Here is a 25,836-nt window from a genome sequence, read left to right as displayed (position 1 = left end):
AACCTGGTAAGAGAAGCGGACAATTTACACTGAGGCCAGAGACCCAAAGCTTCCACAGCCTTCAGCAGTAACAGTGGCATGACTGCTTATTCCATGATGATCTGCTCTGTATCACACCTGTGGGCTGTCCGCTGACTGTGAATTTCGAAAGTCCTTTGTCAAGCCCTCCTTCCAGTAACTGTGAGGACATCTGAGTCAGTGGTTCTCCACAATCTAAATTACACCAGCTGTCCAGTCACCAAGACGGCCGGGTTGGCATCCATAGATCTAGAGAGACCTGCTGCCGGCGCCCACAACAGTAACGGTGTTGCCGGTCTACTGCATTCAATCTATACGTTTCCATCTTTTTCTCTTATGACCGCAATAGTAAATATCTGATAGTATCGACTGCCATGTGCCTAGATACTGAAAAGCTGCATATTTTGAACTGCACTGCATTTATCTCTGTAATTAAAAGTCTTCAAAGTATTTATTCAAGTAATTGATACTGTATAAAGTATATTTCTGATTTGAAGTCTTGTTTCCCAAAAAACATAAAGAAAGCATTGCGATAATTTTGTACTAAATTGATTTTGGACTTATTCTTGAGTGTTTGTCTCGGTGAGTACAACAAATGCTTAACACTGTCCACTAACGAGCCTATCTGCTTGCCCACACTACCTGCTTGTAGCCTCTTTCTTTCTCTGAGGATATCTTGCACTCTCTATATGGTGTACTTCATTTTAGTTCCATTTACAAAGAAGCAGTATAATACAATTTACAAAGCTACAACGCAAATCAGGGCAACAAGCAAAGATGGTGCAATGCACTGAATCTCGTAAAATGGATAGAGCAGAAATGCCTCATATTTACAAAGATACAGATCATTCATGCTCTCTTCTTGAGCTGGTTCACTGTATGCAGCTTAGTCCAAGGGTGCCTGCATTACAGACAGGATTTTTTCTGTGCAGAAAAGGTAACCTTCATGCACAAAAACAATGTTTAGAGGTATTTTCCTCTTTCTATGTGTGCTGAATAATGCAGCACACCTGAAAAGAGGAAGTAACAAAGAAAAACAAATATTTCTCCTTGTCAAAACTAAATTGGGAAAGTTAAATATTCAGATGCAATCCCAGTAAATATGGGTTAGTGTAAAAATTCATAGCTGAATCCATGGAATAATAATAATAATAATCATAATATGAACATTTATAAAGCGCCTGGTTACACCCACTGGTGTGTCCCCGCGCTATGATGAGGAGCTGACTGCCGAAGAACCTGGACAAATCAAAAGACCCTACAGGCGCTGAAATAGATGAGTTTTCAGGTCTTTCCTGAATCTAGCCTCTTAGACTTCTCAATTCTGAGTATTTATTGAAAGGAAGTGATTTAGGCTAAGACCTTTTTGTCTTTCTGTAATTATGCCTAGAGAGTTGGTATTTACCCACTTTGTATGTGTGTGTTTGTTAGTGAGTTATGTCTTTCCAACTGAGCCTCTTTAAATGTATGTGTGTGTGTGAGCATGGTGAGTTTTTGTTAATAGGTTTTCCAGATTGATATACCTGTTCATGTGAATGTGTATGTGTAAGAAACCAGGGCTAGATTTGCACAGATTTTGGGTAGCTTGTGTTGCTTTTCAAACACAAACCTGGATCAAAATCCAGGATGGCATTTTTAAACTGATGCAAATGGTGAGTTATGTTGACATATGACCAAAAGTAATGCATCAAATGAGAGTTCAATAGATGATGCATGGGCACTCCTGTGGCTCCACCCATGGATTCTGAAGCAATTTTTTATCTATCAAGACTTGCATTCATGAGTTTACACCTCCCAGAGGCTGGCACAATGAGAACATTGTTTTTATGCAACCTCCTTTCTTCCTCTCTGCATGTGTGCTGTATTCTGCAGCACCCGTTCGTTTTTTTATTATATTTTTATTACACCTATATAGCCATAAAAAGAAAGAGCTACAATACATACTATTAAAATCTGCTTTGTACAAGCCCTATAATGTTAAAACAGTATAAAACACAATAAAATACAGATAAAATTGAACATATAATATCATACAAACTGTAGGTGGTACCTAATTCATCATCGGCGAGGGGATCACTTAAATTGGGTATACATTTGTGCATAAGCCATAGGAAACAGGGTCCAGGAATATCCCCTAGCATAGGTAACTTCACGTTTCAACCCCACTCCTTATAAATTATATAACCAGGTCATTCAATGACTCCTGTATGGCAATTACAAATCTTCCCATTCCACATGGTACATTTAAAAATCTCATATTTATCAACAAGCTAAGCGCTTGATCCCTACTTAAAATTTCATTGACAATAAAAAGAGGTTTCAAAACTGTTTTGTGCTCTTCTAAGAACCACAAGCAGTCCAACAAAATATGTGGGTCATTGCTTTTTACTTGCAATCTGCATGTACATAGACCTTGCTCATTCGTCATTACAGATTTTATCATCCGATCCGTGTTGCATGGGTTCAGGCCCACTCTAAATCTCAAGATTGTATTTCTAAGTTTTGGATTGGGCATGGCCTCGATATAGGGGAATGTTTGGTCATTGGTCCACCCGTTTATCAAAAATAGGGAGGACGATTTGCTCCTCAAATATCCCAAATCTCCCTCTTCGGCCTTCAAGTCAATTATAGCACGTAACGCCGACTTAGGGATCTGCTGCCCCGACCTCCATTGGTCTGAATTTGAGGATAGTGTGACACACAACTTTTCTAGCCTGGTTCTAGCATGGGACGTCCAATTTAGTTCGCTAGCCTCTATTTCTTTTTTGCAGAATTTTGCTATTTTGTCAGGCCCCTCCCCATTCATTTTGTGACAAAAATTCAATACTGCTTGCATCCCCCGAAGTTCCAGGATGTAAGGTGGCATTCCACTAATACAGCCTGGATCATTGTTGCCACGGGGAGTGGTAGCAGCTGTTTGACACATTTACTAACTATGGGCGGAAAATCAGTTCCGCTCGCGGAATTTGCGGATTTTCGGCAATTTTGCGATCCGCAAATCTTGTGAAATTGCCAAAAAATCCACACATCTGCTCGCGGGTGGATTTCAGATAAGGCAGGTGCTCGAGTTGAAGAAGGCTAACTTTGTAACCATTTTAGAATGGCGCCGGCAACCTGCCGGAGATGCAGCTTGCAAGTAAGCAACTCTGGCAGCTTGCTGGCGCCATTCTAAAATGGTTACAAAGTTAGCTTCAACTCGGACACCTGCCTTAATTAACTCTGTAAGTGCTTGCTGTGGGCCAAAAAGTAAACCTCAACAGGAAGCACTTACAGATATAAATAAAGCAGGTGCCCAAGTTGAAGCTCAAATTCAGTAACGTTTTAATCAGCCCAAAACATTAGTGAGCACGGTCGAGGCTGGGCAAGTGTGCTTTAACCCAATATTTGCAGTTGAAAATTAGCTGTAATACTCGAGGGAGGTCTTTGAATCCCTGAGTTTCTCGAGCGCAACCCCTGTGTAGTTCCTGTGACCAGGAGGCTGCTTTCTTCTCACCTGCTGCCCTGCTCGCTCTCTGACCCTTTAAACACAAGAGGAATGTGAACACACATAGAAGCCCCACCGTTTGGCCCCTCACCACACACTAGCGGTATCAAAAGTCTCCCCGCCCTTTCTGATGGACAGCTCACTCAAGGGACCTCAGCGCCCTTTTGAGCGGTGGCAAAGTTACAGGCACACATGGTCAGTGGAGACAAATCATCTGGCCCTTCAGGCAGCTGCAGTGTAGGAAAAGCATTGTACATTTACCCAATGAGGTAGCACTTACTGATTAGGCAGTAAAAGTACTCCAGTTGAGTAGAGGAATTGCACAAAACAGTGGCATCTTCGTGGATAACTATGCAGGGCAGGATTGATTCTGGCACGAGGCTCCTGTCACAAAAATTAAACCTCAACAGGAAGCACTTCATATAAATATAGGAGGTGCCTGAGTTGAAGCTCAAATTCAGTAACAATCAGCCCAAAACATTAGTGAGCACGGTTGAGACTGGGCAAGTGTGCTTTAACCCCATATCTGCCGTAGAAAATTAGCTGTAGTACTCGAGGGAGGTGTTTGAATCCCTGAGTTTCTCGAGCGCAACCCCCGTGTAATTCCTGTGACCAGGAGGCTGCTTTCTCCTCACCTGCTGCCCTACTCGCTCTCTGACCCTTTATACACAAGAGGCATGTTGACACGCATAGAAGCCCCGCTCGTTTGGCACTGCACCACACACTAGCGGTATCAAACGTCTTCCAGCCCTTTCCCAACTATGATGGACAGCTCACTCAAGGGACCTCAGCGCCTTTTGGCGTGGTGGTAAAGTTACAGGCACACATGGTCAGTGGAGACAAATATTCTGGCCCTATACATTTACCCAACGAGCTAGCACTTACTGATTAGAAAGTAGAAAGAACTCCAGTTGAGTAGAATGCAAATCACAAAAGAATCTGCGATTTCGTGGGAAAATCCGCTAATTCGCGTATTTTTTTTGCGATTTCGCCCAAATTCATGGACCGCAGATCCGCAAAATTCGCCCATACCTAACATTTACCCTCTCCTAAGTTCCAATCCAATTTACATCTTATATATAATACCTCTACACTTTATTGGAACTGCGGGCGTACCAATGCATTAAAAGCCAATAAAATTGGCTGCAGAGAAGGACCTCCATATTTTTGCTTAAAGTGTTTAAGGCCCCATACTGAAGCAAGCGCCTTTGTTTTGAGTGCCTGTATGTGATCCTTCCAATGTAACTTATTGTCGAACCACATTCCCAAATATTTATATCTATCCACTTCTTCCACTCTAACCTCCCTCAATTTCCAATACAGGGAGGACTTTTTTTCCTAGTACCATTATTTTGGTCTTTTCTAATTTGACCTTGAGGCTTTTTTTAGGCAATATATGTGAAAAGTATCCTGTTTTTTTGCATTTTGCAACCCCCGCTCTGTCATTTCCATTATCACTAAGTCATCTGCATATAACAGACAAGATATATGAGATCCGCCCATCTTAGGGATTACCCCACCTGCTCTACTCAATAAATTGGGTTGATCTGAAAAAATTAGGAAAATAACAGTGGGGCTAGGACACAGCCCTGCCGCAAACCATTCATTATCTGGATTTGTTAGATAGGGTTCCCTGGGTTTCCGAGATGACCCTAGCCCAATTACTTGAGTGCATTTCCTGTATTATAACTAGTACTACCTTGTTGATTCTGATGTCTGTTAACATTCGCCACAGTAGGCTACGATCCACTGAATCAAAAGCAGCTCGAAAATCTACAAAGCAGCAAAACAGGTCACCTCGCACCTCAATTGCCTTCTTTGCCATTGCCCAAAAACCAAAACAATGGTCAATGGTGGAATGGCCCTCCTGGAACCGACCGTGCTCTATTGGTATTAGGTTATACTGCTCTGCCCAGGATTTCACTACACCTTGTAGTATTTTAGAAAAAAAACTTTTTCCCCTACATCCAGCAAGCTTATTAGGCGGTAGTTCTGGGGTAGTGTTGCATCCTCTTTTTTATAAATTGGCCTCACAATCGCCCCCTCCAACTTTCTGGAAAAACCCCTGAAGTTATAATATGTTGAAAGGTCGTATTTAGAAACCTTTCCCACCAATCTGTACTATTTTTTAATTGCAGGAAGGTTATCTGGCACAGCTGCTTTAGTTAGTTTTAAAGACTGGATAGTTTTTTTTATATTTTGAATGGAGAAGTTCAACCCTTGCAGTTCTGACTTCTTGTACCTTATTTCCAGGGTCTTCTTCCTATTTGAACCACTGTACAGTTTACTCAAATGGCTGGCCCAGTCGTCTTCACCCACTAAACACCGCATTTCCTCCTGTATGTTTCCCACTCTCACCAGGCGCCAGAATGATCTTATATTATTAGTGTTAATCACATCTAACATTGTATTCCAATTTTTGGCCATCAATTCGAATTTCCTTTTTTGCCCCTCGAAGGCTCTCTAGCGTTCCTTTATCTGTCCTTTTCCTCAACTGTCTTTCCCATTTTTTGTACCCTCAACTTTAGCTTCCTACACTCGTTATTGAACCAACCATTTTTTCTTGATTTCTTCTTGAAGACTGGCCCTGCCTTTATCTGTAACCTTAGGAAGTTTATGATCTGCTCTATTGTGTGCTCGTACTTGGTTAAAATTGTATCGTCTTGCACTGCTTCCCCCACAGCCTTACAATCGATCATTACATTATTAACCAATTCCAGGCTGTCCTCTGTTATGCATGTAGTTATACGTCTGGGGTATTCAATCTGTAAAGGAATCACTTTCACTCTTCCCAACTCTTGTTCCATCTTTATTAATAATTGTAAAGGCCAGTGATCACTAACTTCGTACTGCAGTACTTCAAATTGTTCTATTTCCTTGAAGTACCATGCATTGATAAAAGCGTAATCAATTGGGCAGTTCTGATTTCCTATACAGAAAGTCTTCCTTGCAGGGCGGTCGGTATTATACCATCCAATAGCACTAAATAGACCTATGGATCCTAGAAATTTTACTAAAAGTTTGTCTCGTACCGAATTGCCTACACCATCGAAACTTGCTGCAGGTATTTGTGCGGTAGTTAAAAGATCTTTAAAGTCTTTATCACTATGGGAGGGAACTAATTTATGATTAAAATCACCTAAGATCATTATCAGATATGCTGCTTTTGTTGTGCAAATAGCCTCTGGATCCTTCTCTAACAGATCCAGTTGCTTTTCATAGTCTATTAATGCTCCTGGCTAAATATATACATTGATCACGACTATTAGTTCCCTTGTTTGCATACCCCTATACAATTCTACCTGGCAGGCTAATAGCCACCTACATATCACTTTAAAATTGGTTTTTTTATTTGCTCTTTTTGATGATACCAACATTATCAGCCCCCCTGAGGGTCGCCCTAGATTCATTTGTACTTCCTCTTTAGCATAAAATATCCATCAAAGGGTTCGGGACTTTCACACAGCCAGGACTCTTGAAGACACAAAATATCATAAATACCCAGCATTTCTCTAAAGGTGTCTTGGGTTAGCTGCCTTCTGTACCCCCCTATATTCCATGAAAGTGTCCGTAGGCTGTTTGAAAACCCCAATTCCTTACCCAGCTCACTCAACCCTTTGTCCATACTATTCCCCCAACTTATTGCAGATTCAGACAAAATATCAAATCGATTGCTCAGGGTGGGTCCCTGTGTGATATTTGTTATCATTACTTTTAGCCCTCTTTGGTTTTTATCCCTGCATATTCTTCTATATTGAGCGCCTAGTGTATCATATTGTATTTTCTGTGGAATTAAACCTGCATGGTATGTGAGGGTCCCTGGACTCCGCATTTACTCTCACCTCTACCAAGTTGGTCATCAAACACAAGACTTATTCCCTCTTTTTCCAGATCTCCCTCTGCCCTTATCACCATCTGCTTTACAAATTCAGAATAAAAAAGCACATTTGTTACCTCATTTCCATCAGGAGTAGTTATAAAACCTATTTGTCTAATATCATCAGTGTTGGGCATTTAGCTAGTATTTTTAAAAGGTTGGAGCGATTTAAGGGGTTAATTTTCCTCTGTCGCTTACTCCCTACCCTTTTCCCCCATGGTTCTTAATACACCGAAGAGTGCTTGTTATTCTCGTATTTCCTTGAGTTCCTACTGCCCCTCCCACCTTCAGTTGCAAGTGTTGGCTTTGGGTAGGTTCCTATACCTTGTTGTTCTAGGGAGGGCTCTCTCCTTATTCCCCTATTGGTTAGACCACACTCCACTCTATGCCCAGGAGTATATCAGCACTTTAAAAATGGGCACTACTTGCACCATGGGTCTCGGGAGGGGGGTTGGAGCGTACCTGGCACATCGCCCTCAACGCTCGCAGCCCGCTGAAAACCTGTGTTCAGCCTCAGAACCGGACCCCGACGTGCTGATATACTCCTTATTTTGGAGCATTTTTGAAATGAGCAACCCTCTCTTCCTTTTTTTTTAAAGCACTTTTTTCACCCCCTTTTCACTTTCACGCCCCCAGGTTAGGGTGGACTATTAGAGTATCCATACCGCCGGGGTATAGTCCTGACGAATGCCTTGGTAAATTGAAACCACCCATATGGCAGAAACATGTTGACTGATTGTATTCTCTGAATTTAACCAATCCTAAACCTTGGCATCTAAATTCAGACACATAATACTCTATATCTGTGTCTTAGGGATCACATATTAAATTTCTTTTTGATACCCTTTTAGACACTTTTAATTTTATCTACCCTCACAACACATCCCTCTTCACACAACCAGCTCTGCAGTCTTTCTGGCGTCGCAGCACACCATAGAGGCACTCGGCCTCTGTGGTGGGGCCCAGTGATGAAGCATGACACTGACTGGGTCTGTGTGTGAGGGCTTCCCTATTCACCCGAAGTGAGTGTGTGATCCTTATCCATCTCGCTCCAAATTTGTGGCAGTACTGAGACTGACCGAACCTCTCTTTCTTTGTTTACTTGCATATAACCGGGGACTGAGAGAGTGTCCTTGATTCTCCCTACCTCTCCCATTGTTGTCTTGTAAATAACTAGATGGCCAATTGGCAAAGAGCAAGCCCGCAAACCCACAGAACCACAGCCCCCGCTTACCGCTTACTGCTCCTGCCTTACGCTCATTCTTTACACCACCTCCTGTAACTCGGAGGTCCGTCGGTCTAGGGTGTATGACCACAGATAGCAGGAGTGTTTAGGCTGCAGGCAGCTAGCTGCAGATAGCAAGGTGATGAAGTGGTGATGGTGGCTCTGGAGCATGAAGGTCAGGTATGGAAGTCAGGGGTTGCTCAGCTCGACTTGCAAACTCTGAGCAGCTAATGAAGATGATTAGGTAATTAGGCAAATTAAAGAGTGGCGGACACACTCTGCCATGGTAGACCGTGGCCCGTTATGTTATAGGGCCCCTAGTGCACTGAAAACCACTGATAGCCAAGGGGGATATTGGCCCCCGGAGTGGGGGGGAGTCAGCTGAGAAATCAGCTGGGGATTGGGAGCGGGGTCCGGAGCATTCAGCAGTTTTTGGCATCCTCCCACTCGCTCGCGTTCTCCTGCTTCTGCTCCTGCCCTGCTCCGCTCTGCTGCTGGCCTCCGCAAAGACGTGGCATCTGGATGCAGGACCCATTCATAGAGGACGTTGCATTAAAACATAGTTTTTGTGAAGGAAGGAAAGCGTTTCTGCACAAAACTATCCTGCCCACAGCTCACTTACCCTTGTCCTAGAGTGCAAAAGTACCTGCCTTGATTCATGGCCACAGAAAGCATGCCAGCACATGGAGAGAGCATTACTGTGCCAATCCTTTGTAGCATTGGCACATTTCAGCTCTTGCGGGTTGAAGCAAAACAGCGCAGCAACTGTTTTTGCTGCGCTGCATAAAATCTTTTACATTTTAGCCCTAGGTGCTCATCTGGGTTCTGTCTGAGACTAAGTGAAATACATGTGGATGTGTTATTTCTTTTATGACATTCAATATGAGGCAAGAGCAATATTTACCTAATTTTGGTCCAGGTACAGGATAAATTTGCATGGCAATACCTTTTTTCCTTTCTGCATGTGCATCTTCCCATACTTTCTTCGCTCTGTCTATAGCATCAATTGCATCCTTGAGACTTTTCTTTGCTGCTTGTAGTTTTAGGGACTCCTCGCTTCGATGTCCATAGAGTTGCATATTAAGAAATTCTAGCTTATCTTGTAGCATCTTCAGTTCGATATTTAAACGGTTTAAGTTGATTAAGAGCGAGTTCACATTTGAGGTCAATGAGTCCACTTGTAGCGCGGTTGACTGCTGTGCCTCTGAAAGGCTTTGGTGGGACGAATCTAGGAGTTGGCGAACATTTGGAATGACTTGCGGAAGGTTGGTGGTGGTCAGCACGGTGTCAGCAACATAGGCCAAGGAATTTAAGCCATTCACAAAGGGTGTCAGAACTTTCTGTTCAAAACTCTTTTCTGTAACAGTAAGGACTCCCAAAATGTGACCCGGAAACACTGTACCTTAAAGGTGAGAAGAGAAAAAAAAAGGTTAGCGATGTTTTCAGGAGAAGGCAGTCATGTTTTTCAATATTTTTTGACAGGGAGGATGTCACAATACAAAAGGTATTTTGTAAATTTTGTAAACTTTGTCAAGCTCTAAAGCTTGACAATATTTCACAACTAACAAAGCTAAGACCTTTTGGGCTTCAAAACAGTGCTGGAAATGCATTTAATCCATATAAATCTTGGATCTGGCAGCTAATCAATCAGGTTTGTAAAGCACAGCTACTTGCGCATCTCAAGGCGATGGTGGCGGCTCCGTTGGATGCTGGGTCATCTGAAGAGCCAGGTCTTGAGGTCGTTCTTGAACTGGAGCAGTGTAGGGCGTTGCCCAAGGTGGGGTTCATTTCAGGTCTTAACTTTGAGGTAGGAGAAGGACATTCCACCTGTTCAGCTCCTATGGACGGGAGGGATGGCGGCCAGTAAGAGTGCAACTGATAGGAGGTTATCTTGGTGGCGTGGAAGGAGAGGCGGTGTTTAAGTATGCTGGTCCGATGTTGTGGAGGGCCTTGTATGTGTACGTGAGAAGCTTGAAGGTTATTCTTCTTTCAATGGGGAGCCAGTGGAGATCACAGAGGTGTTGGGTGATGTGGTTGTGACGGAGCTGTCTAGGATCAGTCTGGCTGCAGCCTTCTGTCATTTCTGGAGCTTGAAAAGGAATTTTTTGTTGATTCCGGCATAGAGGGCATTGACATAGTCCAGTCTGCTAGTGATGAGGGTCGGTGTGACCTTTTTTCTAGATTCTGGGGGATCCATCTGAAAGTTTTTCGGAATATGAGGTGGGTGGTGAAGCTGTCCGAGGATACAGTGTTGATCTGGCAATTTATCGTGTGTGAGGAGTCCGGTATGTTGCCAAGGTTTTGTGCATGTTGGTTGGGGTAGGGGTGGGGTTTCATAAGGCAAGGGGTCACCAGGTGTAATCCCATGCTGAGGGGTGGAGTCAACGATAAGGACTTCAGTCAGCTCTTCTCCATTCAGGTGGTGACGCCTTTCATCCCTTCTTGGAAGGGTGCCTGGTGATGTTGGATTCCTTGGTGAGGGAGAGGATGAGCTGGTTGTCTTTGGCGTAGGAGACTATGTTGAGCCCAAGGTTTCTGACAATGGTTGCAAGGGGGTCCATGTAGATGTTAAAGAGGGTGGGGCTGAGGGAGGATCCCTGGCATACTCTACATCTAGTCTCTGTTGTTTCTGAGAAGTAGGTCAGGAGTCCAATTCAGTGAGCTCTGCCTGTGAGAAATTAGCATGTCCAGTTGAGGGCCTATCCTTGGATGCCAGTGTTGCGGAGTCTGGTGGTTAGTGTGTGGTGGGAGACGGCGTCAATGGCAGCTGAGAGGACCAGTAGGTTGACACCTTATCGATGACCTTGGCCACAATTAGAAGCAATGAAATGGGCCTCAAGTTCTTGAGGTCTGTCGGGTCTGCAGAGGGTTTCTTTAGTAGGGGGTTGACTTCAGTGTGAATCCAGTCATCGGGGAATGTGGTGGTCTCGAGGGAGCAGTCGATTGCCTGGCATAGTTAGGGTGCAATGGACGTGGTGGCCCTGTGGAAGATATGATGGGGGAGGTCAGGGTTGTGAGGGTGCTCTAGAGAAGATTCTCTTCATGGTCTTTAAGGTGTCTTTTGTCATGAGCAGGGTCCAAGTGAGTAGAGTCAGTTGGGTGGGGTCGCTGAGAGATGAAGCGGTGCAGAAGTCTTGGTTGTCGATGTGGTTATAGAGCGTCTCAATCTTGAGGTGAAAAAAGGTACAAAGTCTGTTGCAGAGGTCTTGGGAGGTGAATGTCTTGTTTCACTGCTGGGTATGGCAAATTCCTGGATGATGGAGAAGAGTTCTTTGGAGTTGTGGGTGTTTATTTATTTATTTGTGTGTTTTATAAAGCACACAGCAACCCCAACGGGGTGTCCCAGCACTATTGCTCTAGATACTAGATCTTACTGGGGAATAGAATTAGCAGAAGAGAAAGGTTTTAAGGGATTTTTTGAAATGGCAATTCTTCTTGAATCATACGCAGGGAAAGTGGAAGTTTATTCCAGCGGGAGGAAGCGCACACCTGAAATGTTCTCCCACCGGAGCGAACTTTTTTGAATCTGGGGGTTACCAGTAATATCTTGGAATTGGAGCGGAGATTTTGAGATTTGCTGTAGGGAGTAAGGCACGAGGAAAGATAGGCAGAGCCGCAGCCCTTTGCAGCCCGATGGGCCAGAGTGTCGGGGAGGATTCTGTCTTGGAGGAAGTTCTTTGTGGATTTGAGAAATTAGTGGTATGTTGTGCAGGCTGTTTTGTAGGTGGTGCATGTTTCAGGGGTTTTGGGGTTTCTCCATGTCTTTTCGAGTCGTTGGCAGGAGCGCCTGGATTCTTGGAGTGCATAGGTGAACCAGCGTGCTTTCTTTTTGTGCTGTCCTGTATCTTGTTGAGGGGCAAGGGTGTTGGCGCAGTTAGTGATCCAGCAGCTGAGGTTACTTACTGCAGTGTTGGTGTCTTGCATCGTTGGAGGAGTAGTGCTGGTGAGGGTGGAGGTGAGCTGTTCTTCAGTGACTTTATTCCAGTTTCTGTAGGGGAGGCAGAGCGCACTTGTGTACAGTGAGGTTTCTGGTGGAGAAATGGATGCAGTGATGGTCTGTCCAAAGCGGTTCAATGGTGTGGCTGTAGGAAACACTGTTTCCTCCTGCGAAGACAGGATCGAGTATGTGTCCTGCTGTGAGCATGGGGGTGGTAACAAGTTGCTCCAGTTCTATGTTGGCGAGGTTCTCTAGGAGGGCGGTGGGATTGGGGTTGTCGTGGTTGTCCAGGTGGAAGGTTAGGTCTCCGAGTTATATGAAGTCTATGGAGGCGAGAGCATGGGGTGCAATGAAGTCGGTGATGGTGTCGGTGACAGGAGCGAGGGGGCCAGGTAACCTGAACATGAGGGTTCCGTGGAGAATCTTTTAGGGTTGGTCTGGATCTGAAAGTATAGATGTTTCATAGGGGTAGTAGTGTTGTCTGGGGCTGAGGTTGTCATGTGGAGGGAGCTTTTGTGAACGATGGTGATGCCTCTTCCTTGGCTGGTCTTTTCTCTGTATCTTATATCCACCGGGAATAGCAGTTGCGATGTTGGGCACAAAGTTGGCGTCGGTCCAGGTTTCAGTGAGGAAGGCGGTGTGGGGCGTGTGGTTGTTGAGAAGGTCCCACATCTCTGTGGCGTGCCTTTGTAGGGAGCGCACTTTGAGGCGGATGTAGTTTAGTGGTTTGTTTGCTGTGGTGTCCGGTAGGCTGGGGGTTTCTGCTTGGGTTCAGAGGTGGGGAAACGTGCAGTGAGAGTGTCGGCAGGAGATCAAGCCGTAGGTGTTGCTTGGTGTTGAGATTTGGCAGTTGGTGCTGCATCCGGGGTTTAAAGCATGGAGTGTGCTGGGGTCCTGATAGGGGTGGGTCAGGAGGACCAGGGTCCCTGGCACTGGTCACAGACAGGCACAGATAGGCACCATTAATTAGGGGTCAGGAGGAGTCTAGTCAGCTGGACGTGGGAATGGGAAAAATATTTGTAGAGTAATATAATTTCACACAAATTATTGAACATACGTTTTCCCTCCTTCACGTAAATCAGAGATCTGAAATATGAAACTCTGGCATACACCACAACCACACCATTACTGCCTCAAGGTGCGTACCTCGATGATCTCCTACAAAACGTCCTCTCTTTCCCGCTGGTAGCTGAGTGAGCGGGAACATGTTGTTTATATAGGTGCTGCTTGTTTAGTAAATGAGGATAAATTGGGCTTAATTTGCAGAATGCATTGCATAATTAAGCAACTCAAGATCCGGTGTCCCCATAATTACCTAGCCGCTACGTGAGATTTTTATCAACTGCTGCTTTTGCAAGCAGGACACTTGACCGCATAGGAAAGAATACTACTGAGAATGCGACCTAGACCTGCAGGCTGCGTCCCTGCCACAGATGATTAGCGCTCAGGTGTCACGTTTTGGAAATACTGGACAGAAGACCGAGGGAGTGGTTCATGTTTGTGCATGTGTGTTACAGTGCTAACTGAACTGTGACGTTCAGAAATAATTATTAGTGTGATTCAGCTGTGGGAAAAGCAAGTGAAGAATGCACACTGTGTTCTTAATTTTTTACAGCATTCACACAGTACAGTCAACTGAAAGATATCCGATTTTTGGTATGCACTCGATGGATTTAATGCACTCCATAAGTATGTTTGCTGGTATTGCTTAATGCTTAAATCAATACAAATTGGTAGCTATCATGCTATTACTGGCCAAAAGACTAGTAGCAAAGAATTGGGATGGTAAGGCTAAACCCAGAGTGACTGCCTGGTTTAGAGTTGTTGTGCACTGCTGAGAACAGCTAGACACATATGCTGAGGAATTGCCAGTCTCCTTTAGGCCAAAAGATATTTGGAGCCCTGTAACTTTATACGTTATGGAACACCCAGATGTGTTAAGATATGTCAAGAACCAGGCTTGTTTTTCAGGATGGGAGAGAAGACGCTAGGTGATGGTATGAATGCTGACATGGTCAAGGCCCAATCTCATTTTAATCTACTGGAATATATGTTTGCCTTATGCACTGTAGGATGTTACTCATGTTGCAATTGTTGTATTGAGTAGTTATACTAAATACATATGTAATATGCAATGATAAAACTCAATATTACATTTTTTTAACCATCTAGCAAGCACATCTCCATCCTGGGTATGGGTAGAGGTCAAATGCAAGACTAAGGGAAATGGGACAGGAGAATGACCATACTTAGTGGTTCTGAATGGAGCAAGAGATAGAACAGATCGAGGAAATATGTTCTGCATGATATTCAGGTGTCGAGATTGTGAACAGTGTTTGTCGCTGCTGTGTATGCTAACAAGAGGTTGAATGGATAATTCAAAATTTGTGAACATACGTGACAAGAATTATGAATTCTATTAAGGACACAGAGGCGAGGATAATGCTTTTCATTTCTTTACTAGAAAAAACTCAGCAGCCAATCAGATTACAGTAAAAGAAAATAACACTACAATACCCATGAACACACTGGGTATCACCTGACAACCATAGAGAATCCCCTATAAATGGTCCACAAGAGAATACTACATCCTCTTTCATTGACAATCATAACAGTTAAAGTGAAGAAACACAGTCCAACATTTGTGAAGAACTTGAAAAACAAAGTAGCTCGAACAGTGGTACAGCAGACCAACGGGCTTGAAACACAAAACTTGATGCTTGCATCGTCAGAAAAAACTGGAACCTGCACGTATCCACAAGACAGTCCATGGAGACAGAGCAACGCACCTCACTTAGGATCTGAACCTGCAAGGAAATATAGAGTCGTAATACACCCTTCTCTCATGGGGAGGGAAAAAACAAGAAATACATCCATAGTGTATAATACACATAAGTAATAAAGGCAGATAATGTAAACAACCATATGAAATACAGAAAAAGGGTGGGATAATCCTTGCCTCCGTGTCAATAAAAAAATTGAAAATTCTTGTCACGTTTGTTCGCAAATTTTGAATTCTATTTCAGGATCGGAGGCTCCGATTATGCTTGTTCAAAGCTGCGCCACGACTACATATGCAATATCCACAATCGGTTTATAATGAAAAGTCTTAAACATAAAATCAGTTTACCAATCAGCTGACTTCATAATGTCCATTAAACTCACTCCCATAGAAAAAGCGTTGGAAGCCATAACTCCACCAGCTGAATGTGCACCAAATGTTGTAACATCAATACATGTCTCACCCATGAGCCATCTCACCCATCTAGCTATTGTAGCCGGGGTGTCCAGACTAAAAGGTTTTTGCAGAGCAATCAACAATTGACCATGCATATCCTGTTGAAAACCAGCAGTACTTACCTCATAATCCTTGATACATTGTACTACACAAAGTTTTGGATTATTAGGAAAACTTGGGTAAGTAATAGAGGCAGTACTACATTCAGTGCGTCTGGAGATAGCAAAAGTGACACCTTATGGTGGAAATCTACGACCTGCAAGATCAAGAGCATGGATATCAGAAGCTCGCTTACAACAGACCAAACATACTTACTTTTGCCGAAAGCTGTTTGATAGATAGATTATTATTGGCGGGCCAAGCGTTCAAGAATTGCAAAACAGTAAAAGCATCCCATGAATCCACGTATTTAGGGCGAGGCAATTTTACCAACCTGATACCCCGAGTAACTTGCACACCAAGAGGTGCTCACCAGCAGGTTTGTCATTGATCGTTATATGGCAGAGAAGGCAGATTGAAAATTATTAACCGTTCTCTAAGTGAGACCGGAAGAAGCAATCAAAGCAAGAAAATTCACAATCAAAGAGATATCTGCTGAAGCGGGATCCACCTCCTGTTGATCACACCAACAACACCATCTCTTCAGGCTGTGGAATAACGTTTGTGTGTGTTGGGAGACCAGGCCTCGCTGATTAATCTGGGAGGGTCTCGCGAAAGGCCTGAGATTTTCCAGCGATCCCCGGAACCCACTATGCAAGTAGAAAGAGTTGACTTGACTCTATCAGTGGATGTCTGTTGTTGAGAGGGTCCAGCAACAGATTCCAACGCTGGGGAAGAAGGAGCGGCATTGCACAAATCATCTCTAGAAGAACCGGGAACTAAGCCTGAGCCCCCCCAAAGAGGAGTGATCAGAATCAACTCCAACTGATAATGCGTTGTGCGTGCTAAGAACCTGGGTGTGAGAAGTTGGCCTGATATATGATGTTTCCAATTCTGGAACCATCTTGTATCAGTCCAAACAACCCTTATGATGATTGGTTGTAAGTCAACCTTATAGACCAGTTATCCTAGTGGTAACGTGGACAAAGCAGTCTTAGGCTAAACTATGAAAGGCATGTGAAGCCAGCTGTATTACCATACACAACCCCCTTGAATACCAGATGAAAAGACACTACACAGATATATATTGAAAATATATATATATATTTATTAACTGCAAAATATCCCCTGAACTCTTTATGAGCACAGAAGCACAAGCGTTAAACAAAACACAGTTTAAAATACACAAAAGTTGCACAATATGGATGAGCCCTAGGGGCCACCTAAACCATATACTAAGAAAGTGGTATAAGAGATACCAATCTGAAAGGAAACAGGCCTAGGGCCTTGGGAATGGTTGGAGCTGATCGGGACTAGCAGTGACTAAGTCAGGAAAGGCCCGCGGGACTCGAGTGCAGTGTTTAAAGTGCAAGCACTCACCAATGCAATATCTATGGTGCATAAAAGTTAGAAAGTTAGTTAGTTCGGAACCTTCCGAGTGACCTAGAAAGCTGAAACTTGAGACACAGGCCTTAGAGGTGTGTACCAGTGTAGGAACACCGGTGTTGTTGATTTACCTCACCCACAGGAAGTGGGTGCACAGGGTCGAAGTAGTGTCGGGTTTCGTCACCCTGGTCGATGGTGCTTGGAGCTGAAGATGCTGCAGGCGGCTCGATGTGAAGAGTTCCAGTGGATCCAAGGGTGGATCTGAAGATGTGAAGACCTGAAAGCAGAGGGGACAATGTTCAAAGTCACTAGCCAGTGACTACCGTGGAACCAGATTGGAACCAGGCGATGTTGTGTGCAATCAGCCGTTGAGGTGTAGCTTCTCTCTGCAGCCACATGGACACCGGGGATCGAGGACGTCCAGGAGTCGGTCACCAGCTGTCCCACGCAGGTTTCTCTCTGTTGGCGGTGTCGGCAACTTGATCGGAGCAAACAGGCCTTGGCTAATGCATGCCACGCAGGAGTTGAAAAAGGCTTATCACTCGGACCAGCAAGGCCAGAGTGGGTGCTCCTTTTTACAGAAGCTAGGGCAAGTCTGGAGCAACCAGACCCGCAGTGTAGTTTGTCGGTTTCGTTGCCAAGATGGCCACTGACCAGGTGGCTAGTGGCCAGGATGGCACGTCGAGTGGCACAATGCAAAAGGGCCCCACGCAGATCGTGGAAATGCTGGGGGGCTGATCTTCGGTGCAAGGGCTGCTTGGTGGTGGGGGTTCTCAGTTCCCAAAGCACAACATCGAGGATGCCTCTGATGCTGCGCAGTCAGCTCTTCGGGTGTCTTCCAAGATGTCCGGTCCCACGTCTCTCAGTGCCTCCACGGGTCCCTTCTTTGCAGGGACTGTGGATCGGGCTGTGAGAAGTCTGGAAGTCTGGGTCTTGTCAGGCTCTGGGCTCGGGCTCCGGCGGGAGGCGGCGGCAAAGCAGATGTCGATTCGCTGGTTGGTACCTGCTTTCACAGGGTGGCCACTCCTAGGCCACAAGGGAGATTCTCTTCAGTCTTCTGCGCAGCAGAATGTCGAAGTCCAGTAGTCTTCTTTGTGTAAAGTTGATTTCAGGATGATCTGCTGTGCAATGACACTGCTCCCACTCTTATTCCCAATCTGAGGGGTGGATCACCTACTAGGTCCCTCCACTGGGTGGGACCAGGAAGGGGGCGGTTACACCCCCTTTCCTTTGTCCAGCTCCTCGCCAGGCCTGGGTCTGGAAAGTCCCAGGACCGGTTTGCACTGGCTTATGCACGGGGACTCCTTGTGTGCCCCGGGCATGTCTCAATCTATTCAGCCCTGTCCTACCCAATACACAAAACCCTGTCTGGGGTGGTGCTCGCACCTCCCAAGGCAGGAAACCCTTTGTCCAAGTCTCCCTCGCTAGAAGGACTCCCAGCAGCAGGAGGTCAGACTTGTGTCTGTGGTGGCAGCATCCATTTTGTGATGCTGAGGCTCTGGTTAACTTTAACCAGGGTTAAGGCTACACACATGTCGTGTCCCTCTAGAAGGGTGGAATGCTATCCCCATCGACAGAACTGTCGAGGGGATAGTATTCCAAATTGTATGACACCTTACTCAACATGTTTTGATGAAGCCAAACCAAAGTTAGCATATAACCGCGAGGATTATAATGTACTTAAGAGTATATGGTATGGCAATATCCCGGAACAGCTAAGGGAGTGGTTCCCGACAGCTGCAGACAGGCTCAGCTCATGCTAGAGCACCATCTCACATATTTCCAAGCACTCTGCCTCCCGGATTGAAGAGGCCTTCCATAGGAGTGGCTGATAGGAACATATGTGTCCAGTTTAAGGTTAGATATAGGGATACTATATCTAAGTAAGAGGTGATTACACCAACTTACCCCAGCTGAGTGATCAGCCAGTTGTGTCAAATATGGAGACCAGGCCAGGGGTGGCACAATACATGCTGCAGCCCCTGGTAGGCCTTGGAAACACCTATGCCCTGGGTACCTAGGGTACACTGTTACAGGGGCCAATAAGGTGAACCAGTTCCAATTGTGTATGCACCTAAGGTACATGAAGTCCATTTTAAGGAGAGAGCAATCAGCCTGGGGCCCTGAATAGCAGGATCCCAGGCCAACTATGTCAAAAACCAGCTAAACACCAGGCCAAAAGTTTGGGGGTAACCATAGTCAGATATCCACCTTCCTACACTGGGTATCATTACAAACGGGCGAAAGCCATGCCACAGATGAGACGGCCAGTCCTGCAGAAATGCATTCATATCCAGAGCTTCCGGATCTGGGCACCAACTCGAAAACATTGGAAGTTGCCTGTTGAGTCAAGAGGCAAATAGATCGATCTGGCTCTGACCCCAAAGGTGAGTCAGGGATCTGAATACACAAGGATGAAGCCTCCAATCTCTGAAATCTCGAAGGTGACAAGAGTTCCAGTCTGTAAGAAGATTGGTGTACCCCGGAATATATTACGCAATCACTGTGATATTTCTCTGAAGACAAAAGTGCCAGAAATTCTTAGTGATTTCTGCTAGAATCCGGGATCTCGTTCCCCCTAATTTTTTGACTTACCAAACCGCTGACACACTGTCCCTGCAGAGAATTATGTAAAAGTTCATCATGCTTGGAGACAGACAACGAAATGCATAAGACCCTGCCAGAAGTTCCAGACAATTTATATGGAGAGACAATTCATCCTGAGACCACTGGCCACCCATGGTTACCTGACACAACGGCTCCCCATCCCCACTGACTGGCGTTGGACTCTATCACCGTCTCCGGAGACACTCTGAACAGGGTTGACCATTCCAAGACTCCAATGTTCTAACCTCCATAACATCTCCCACCTCGCCTCCTCGGAAAGAGGAATCTGATCTGAATACTTGAGTCCTTTCTGGAGATGGCGGATTTTGAGTCGCTGAAGTGCTCGGTAATAGAGAGGACCCAGAAATATGTCTTGGATCGAGGAAGAAAGCAGGCTATCCAAGCTACAGACCTCAATGATACAATCTGTTTGTGTAAAATCAATCTCAACTCCCTCTTGAAAGATCTGATTTTCTGATTGAGCAAGAGGAGTTGGCAAGTGAGGGAATTGACTAGAAAACACAGGAACTCCATCAATTGAGACGGAAGGAAAACTGCCTTCTGAGGTTTTCCCAGAAATCCGAGTGACTGTAAAAGATCTATTGACCACTCCAAATGAGTCATTAACAGACGAGGCCAATGAGCCATGATGAGAATGACAAACACCCCCGGCTCGCAGAGATTCCACGAAAGGCCTCAGAAGCTTCATGAAGCACCAAGGTGCTGACGAGAGGCTCAAAGGGAGAACTTTGTACTCGAAACAGACTCCTTGCCATTGGAACTGCAGAATCCGACAATGAGGACCGTGAATGGGAATCAACAAATATGCATCCTTCAGATCTAGATGGACCACCCACGCGCATTCCTGAATAAGGTCCTGCAGAAGATGGATGCCCTCCATCTTGAAGTGGCGGTAAACAACCCAGCCGCTGAAGTCCTTGAGGTTGAGAACTAGTCTAGAACCACCCCCTTTTTTCTGAACCAGAAAAACTTTGCTGGAGAAAACCTGAGGATGACGGGTGGTCTGAACTATGGCCCCTTGTTCCAGAAGAGATTCTATTTCGGTGGAAATGACTGCTTCATCCTGAAGAGAAAAAACTAGGGGCGAAGGAGGATGAGGTTGAATGGGAAAACTGAAGAACTCTATCTTGTAACCCTTGACAGTCTCCAACACCCATGCATCGCTCGAGATCACTTGCCAACTGTGGGGAAAAAATGCAATACTGCACCCCAACAAAACATCTGAAGCTGAGATCAGGATCACCTGAAGCTAAGGAATCCTGATGTCCTCCTTGATTTCCACCATAGCGTCCTTTCTTGAATTGGTTGTGTCCTTTGCGAGTGGGATATAAGGAGAATTTGTTGTTAAAACCTGAGTTCTGATAACCTCCATTATGGGACTGATAGCCATTTTGGTTAGAACCACGGCCGAACGATCGTCCCCTATATTGTCCGGCCCATACAAAAAACGGGCAAAAAGCTAATCGAAGAGAGGACTGAGCTTTATCGAGTCCATTAAAAGTGGCAACAAATTTGGTCAATTCTTTGAGAAAAGGCCGACTAAATAATAAACCTTGAGCCAATGGTCCAGACTCAAAAGATGACAATTCTGCCAATTTTGGGTCCAACTTCAAAAGAATAGAGCGTCTGCGTTGACACGACATGGCACAATTGGTGTTACCCAATTGACAAATGGCTCTCTGAGCCCACCCAATCAATTCATCTGGGTCAATGACAGAGGTGGACTCCTTAGCCCGAAAGCCCAGTTCCAAAATGTTTGTAAGGGGACCATGTTAGTCTAATACCTTTATTTTATTTAATTATTTTATATTCTTATATAGCACCTGAATAGACCCCCGAAGGGGTATCTCCGCGCTTTTGCCAGTAAGAATATGACTCCAGATAGCCGTGTTCAGGGGGGGTAGTACATATTACAAAGGAAGAGTTAATTACTAGTGAATAAGTGTGTTTTTAAGGTCTTCCGAAAGACCAGATGGCTAGTGAGTGATCTCAACTCAAGAGGTAGAGAGTTCCAGAGCACAGGTCCCGCATGGGCCAGAGCTCGGCCTCCTTGTCTGGACTTCTTTATTCTGGGTACCTGCAATAGCTGCAGATTACTGGATCGCAGGGAATGCCCAGGAGCATATGGCTGAAAGATTTTGGCCAGTTATTTTGGGCCTTTGCCTATCACACTTTTGTGAATGGTGCATAGAGTCTTAAACTGTACTCGCTTCCTCACTGGTAACCAGTGGAGTCTGGTCAGCAGGGGGCGAGAAGGAGTCCTAGGGGGAACATTCAGGACAGTCCTTGCAGCTGTATTTTGGATTACTTGTAACTTATTAAGTTGACCTTCATTAGCTCCTAAAAGAAGACCGTTACAGTAATCCACTCTGCTGATGACTAGCGCCTGCACAAGTGTTTTCCTGTGGCAATCTGGCAGATAGGGAAACACTCTTCTTAGCATCCCAATTGCCCGAAAGCAGGTACCAGCCACTTGGTTTACGTGGTCTTTAAATGTGAGTGTCTGATCTAATAACACTCCCAAGTTTTTTACCGTGCTCTTAGGGCTGGGAACAGGTCCTAATTCTAAGGGCCACCATTCAGGTGACCAGTGTGTTGCCGCTTGTCCAAACAGCATGACCTCTGTTTTCCCTACGTTACACTGAAGACAGTTTGATGACATCCACTCTGATATTGCTCTCATTCCGTCTGCAAATGATCTTTTTATTGCAGGTGTCAGACTTTTAAAAGGAAAGAGGAGTTGGGTGTCGTCGGCATACGACACCGGGGTAAACCCAAATGATCTTGCTAAGTTGGCCACGGGCGCCACGTACACATTGAATAGTGTCGGGCTTAAACATGAGCCCTGTGGCACTCCCTTGTTGAGCTCCCTGTAGGTGGATTTGTGGGAGCCCAGCCTAACTTCTTGGGAGTGGCCCGATAAAAAACTCTTCATCCATGACAGAGCCACTCCCTCCAAGCCTACGTCCCTTAAATGATCGAGAAGCACTGTGTGAGACACCGTATCAAAAGCAGCGGAGAGATCCAACAGCACCAGAATCATAGAACTGCCCTCATCCAGTGCCATTTTGATGTTATTGATCACTGTTTGAAGGGCTGATTCGATGCTGTGGTTGGGCCTGAACCCAGATTATGAGTAGTCCAGGCCCTCCGTTGCTTCTAGATGTTATGTTATGTTATGTTATGTTATTTAATTTTTGTATAGCGCACGGATGCTGCAGCCAAGTGGCGTCCCGGCGCTTTGGAGAATTGAGAACACAACACATCAGAGAAGATAAAAAAGTAGGCCTAAATTGTAGAAAAAAGGAAGGTTTTTAGTACCTTCCTAAATGGGAGCAAGTCAGGGATGGAGCGAAGGGGGGCCGGCAGAGAGTTCCAAAGGGCTGCCGCCAGCACTGAGAAAGAGCGTCCGCCAATCCTGGATTTTTTACAGTGTGGCACAATAGCAAGATTAGATCCGGCGGAGCGAAGAGCTCTGGCAGGGACATAGTGCAAGATAGTCTGTGCAAGAATAGGAGGGGAGGCTGATTTGAGAATTTTAAAAGTTAAACAGAGAGCTTTAAACTTAATTCTCTGCCCCACCGGCAGCCAATGGAGATCCTGAATAGTCCGACGGGCCGAGACAAACTTCGGGAGGCGGACAAGCATCCTAGCCGCCGCGTTCTGAACCCTCTGAAGGCGGGATAGCTCAGCCTTATTTAGACCCAAGAACAGCGAGCTAGCATAATCCAGCCTGGTGAGAACCAGAGCTTGGACTATAATCTGTCTGGTCTCCGCATCAAAAAACTTAAATATTGGATGAAGACACTGCAGAGTACCAAAACAGGTGCCAGCCACACGTTTAGTGTGAGAGGTGAAAGAGAGCTTGTCATCGAACCACACCCCGAGATTTCTGACCTCGGTCACGGGGGAAGGAACGGGGCCTAACTCAGAAGGCCACCATTGATCTCCCCATAATCCACTTTCCCTACCAAAAATAATGACCTTGGTCTTAGAGGCATTAAGTCCTGATAGTTTTATTATGTTTTATTATGTAGTATGATATTATGATTGATTATGTCCTGATAGATAGGTGTTCACGTGCCTCTCTGCTATCTTGCCGATGTAAGGCAAGAGTGAAATAGGACGCAGGTTTGAGAGGTCTGTCCATGGAGATGCCGCTTTTTTCCTTATTGGGTTTACTACCGCTCTTTTCCAGTCTGCCGGGACCTGTCCTTTCGCAAGAGAGATGTTAATGATGCTCTGTATAGAGGGTCCCAAGAGAGAAATCAGAGGGGCAACCATCTTGGCAGGGAGGAGGTCATTTGGGGACCCAGATTTAATATGGACGATGAGAGGAAGGAGCTCTGCATTATCAATTTGAGGGAAGGATAGCAGAGGATGTTTATTGTGCTTTAGCGGGATCGGGGATAGGGGCTTATTAATGTCACCCATGTTGTTGTTAGCTGCCACTATTCTTTCGTAAATGATGTTTATTTTATCCTCAAAGAATAGCGAGATTTTATTGCATAGAGTCTGCGAGAAATCATCAGAGCTCTCACATGCAGCGGGTTTTACAAAATTTTGCAGAATTTTAAAGAGCTCCTTAGGACAATTACCTGCTTCTGCAAGTTGTTGCATTAGGTGGTGTTTCCTAGCTTGCTTTATGTTTTTATAGTATATTGATTGAGCATCTAGGAAAACTGCTCGGGTCTCCTCAGTTTTACTTCTTCTCCATATTTTCTCTGCTCGTCTGCATTTCTGCTTCTCTTCTCTTAGCTCATGCGTGTACCAACTTTCCTGCTTAGAGGGAGGATACTGTTTATGCAGTTTTAAAGGGGCCAAGATATCAATGGCTCGCTTAATTGAATCATTAAGTTTAGCTAACGCTATATCTGCTGTGTCCACTGCCAATATGGCAGGTTGTGTCCAGATTTCCTGTAGTTTGTTAGCTGAGATTTTATGCCATTGACGGCGCCAGGTAGGAGGAGATGGTACTTTATTAGTGGGTCTCTTTGGAGTCAGTATTTTAAATTCTAACAGGAAATGGTCTGTCCATAGAATCTCTCTTGCTGGAAGGCAGGTTAATTTGGTACAGTTGGAAAAAACTAAATCTAGCGTATGGCCACCCCTGTGTGTAGGTCCATTATTCTGTAATTCTAGACCTAAATTTGAAGGATCCGTAACCAGGGAAATGGATTCGGATAATGCTGGCTGATCTACATGGATGTTGAAATCTCCCAGGAGGATAAAGTCTTCTTTAGATTTGAGACAGGGAGCTAAAAGCTCTTGAAGAGTGAGAGCAAAGTCAGGGTTTAATCCTGGTGGGTGATAGACCAGAGCGCCTTTCCAGGAAGTGTGGCTAGTTAGGGCGATTTTAAAGATCATGATTTCTAGTTGTGGACTGTGATGTTGCTCGAGTATTGTGACCTTTATTTCGTCCTTGTGTATTATGGCCAAACCACCGCCTGTTTTCACTTCTCTATCTAGATGTTTAAACTTATATCCAGATGGGATCCCCATTGCTATTGCTGTGATTGTATGGGGTTTCATCTATGTCTCGGTGAGAAAACATATATCCGGCTGAGTAGTGTTAACTAAATCCTAAACCTGGTGCTGGTGTTTGGGTAGGGATCGTACATTTAGAAGGAAACTCTTTAATCCATCTAAAGGAATGTTTACCTCTGATTGGGTTATACTATTGATAGATTGACGCCGACACTGTAGACAAGAGACACCTCCCTCTACTCTCTGCCATGGTATTTTGGTGCAGCATTCAATTGGTGGCTTTAGATCCAGTAGTGTTTGGGCTTAATATGTTATGTATTGTTTGCTCATACCTGTTAGAGCAGGGAGAGCTGAGGTAGAGTCCATGGCCCCTGTGCCCCGTCCTGTCGCGGACGGGCGCAGACGGGCAGCTCTTTGGCGGGTCTTTGGCGGGGCTGCGCGCGATCGCTGCACGCTC

At 45.0% G+C, this 25,836-nt stretch overlaps 1 protein-coding gene across 1 annotated transcript in view; it reads right to left on the bottom strand.

Moving 5' to 3' along the window:
• LOC147726099 (uncharacterized) overlaps positions 1-25,394 on the bottom strand; it is a 30,958-nt gene extending 5,564 nt beyond the window's left edge. The window contains exons 1-2 of the mRNA XM_086963417.1: positions 24,491-25,394; positions 9,509-10,006 (exon numbers count right to left, since the gene is read on the bottom strand). Of these exons, the coding sequence (XP_086819543.1) occupies positions 9,509-10,006; positions 24,491-25,394 (1,402 nt within the window). The remainder of the gene's footprint in view (positions 1-9,508; positions 10,007-24,490) is intronic.
• Positions 25,395-25,836: the final 442 nt, after the last annotated feature.

Source organism: Lissotriton vulgaris, chromosome 3_1 (assembly GCF_964263255.1).
Source record: "Lissotriton vulgaris chromosome 3_1, aLisVul1.2, whole genome shotgun sequence".
In the NCBI taxonomy this organism is placed as follows: Eukaryota; Metazoa; Chordata; class Amphibia; order Caudata; family Salamandridae; genus Lissotriton; species Lissotriton vulgaris.
The sequence above is the reverse complement of the archived record's forward strand: the minus strand, read 5'-3'. Positions and strand labels throughout refer to the sequence as shown.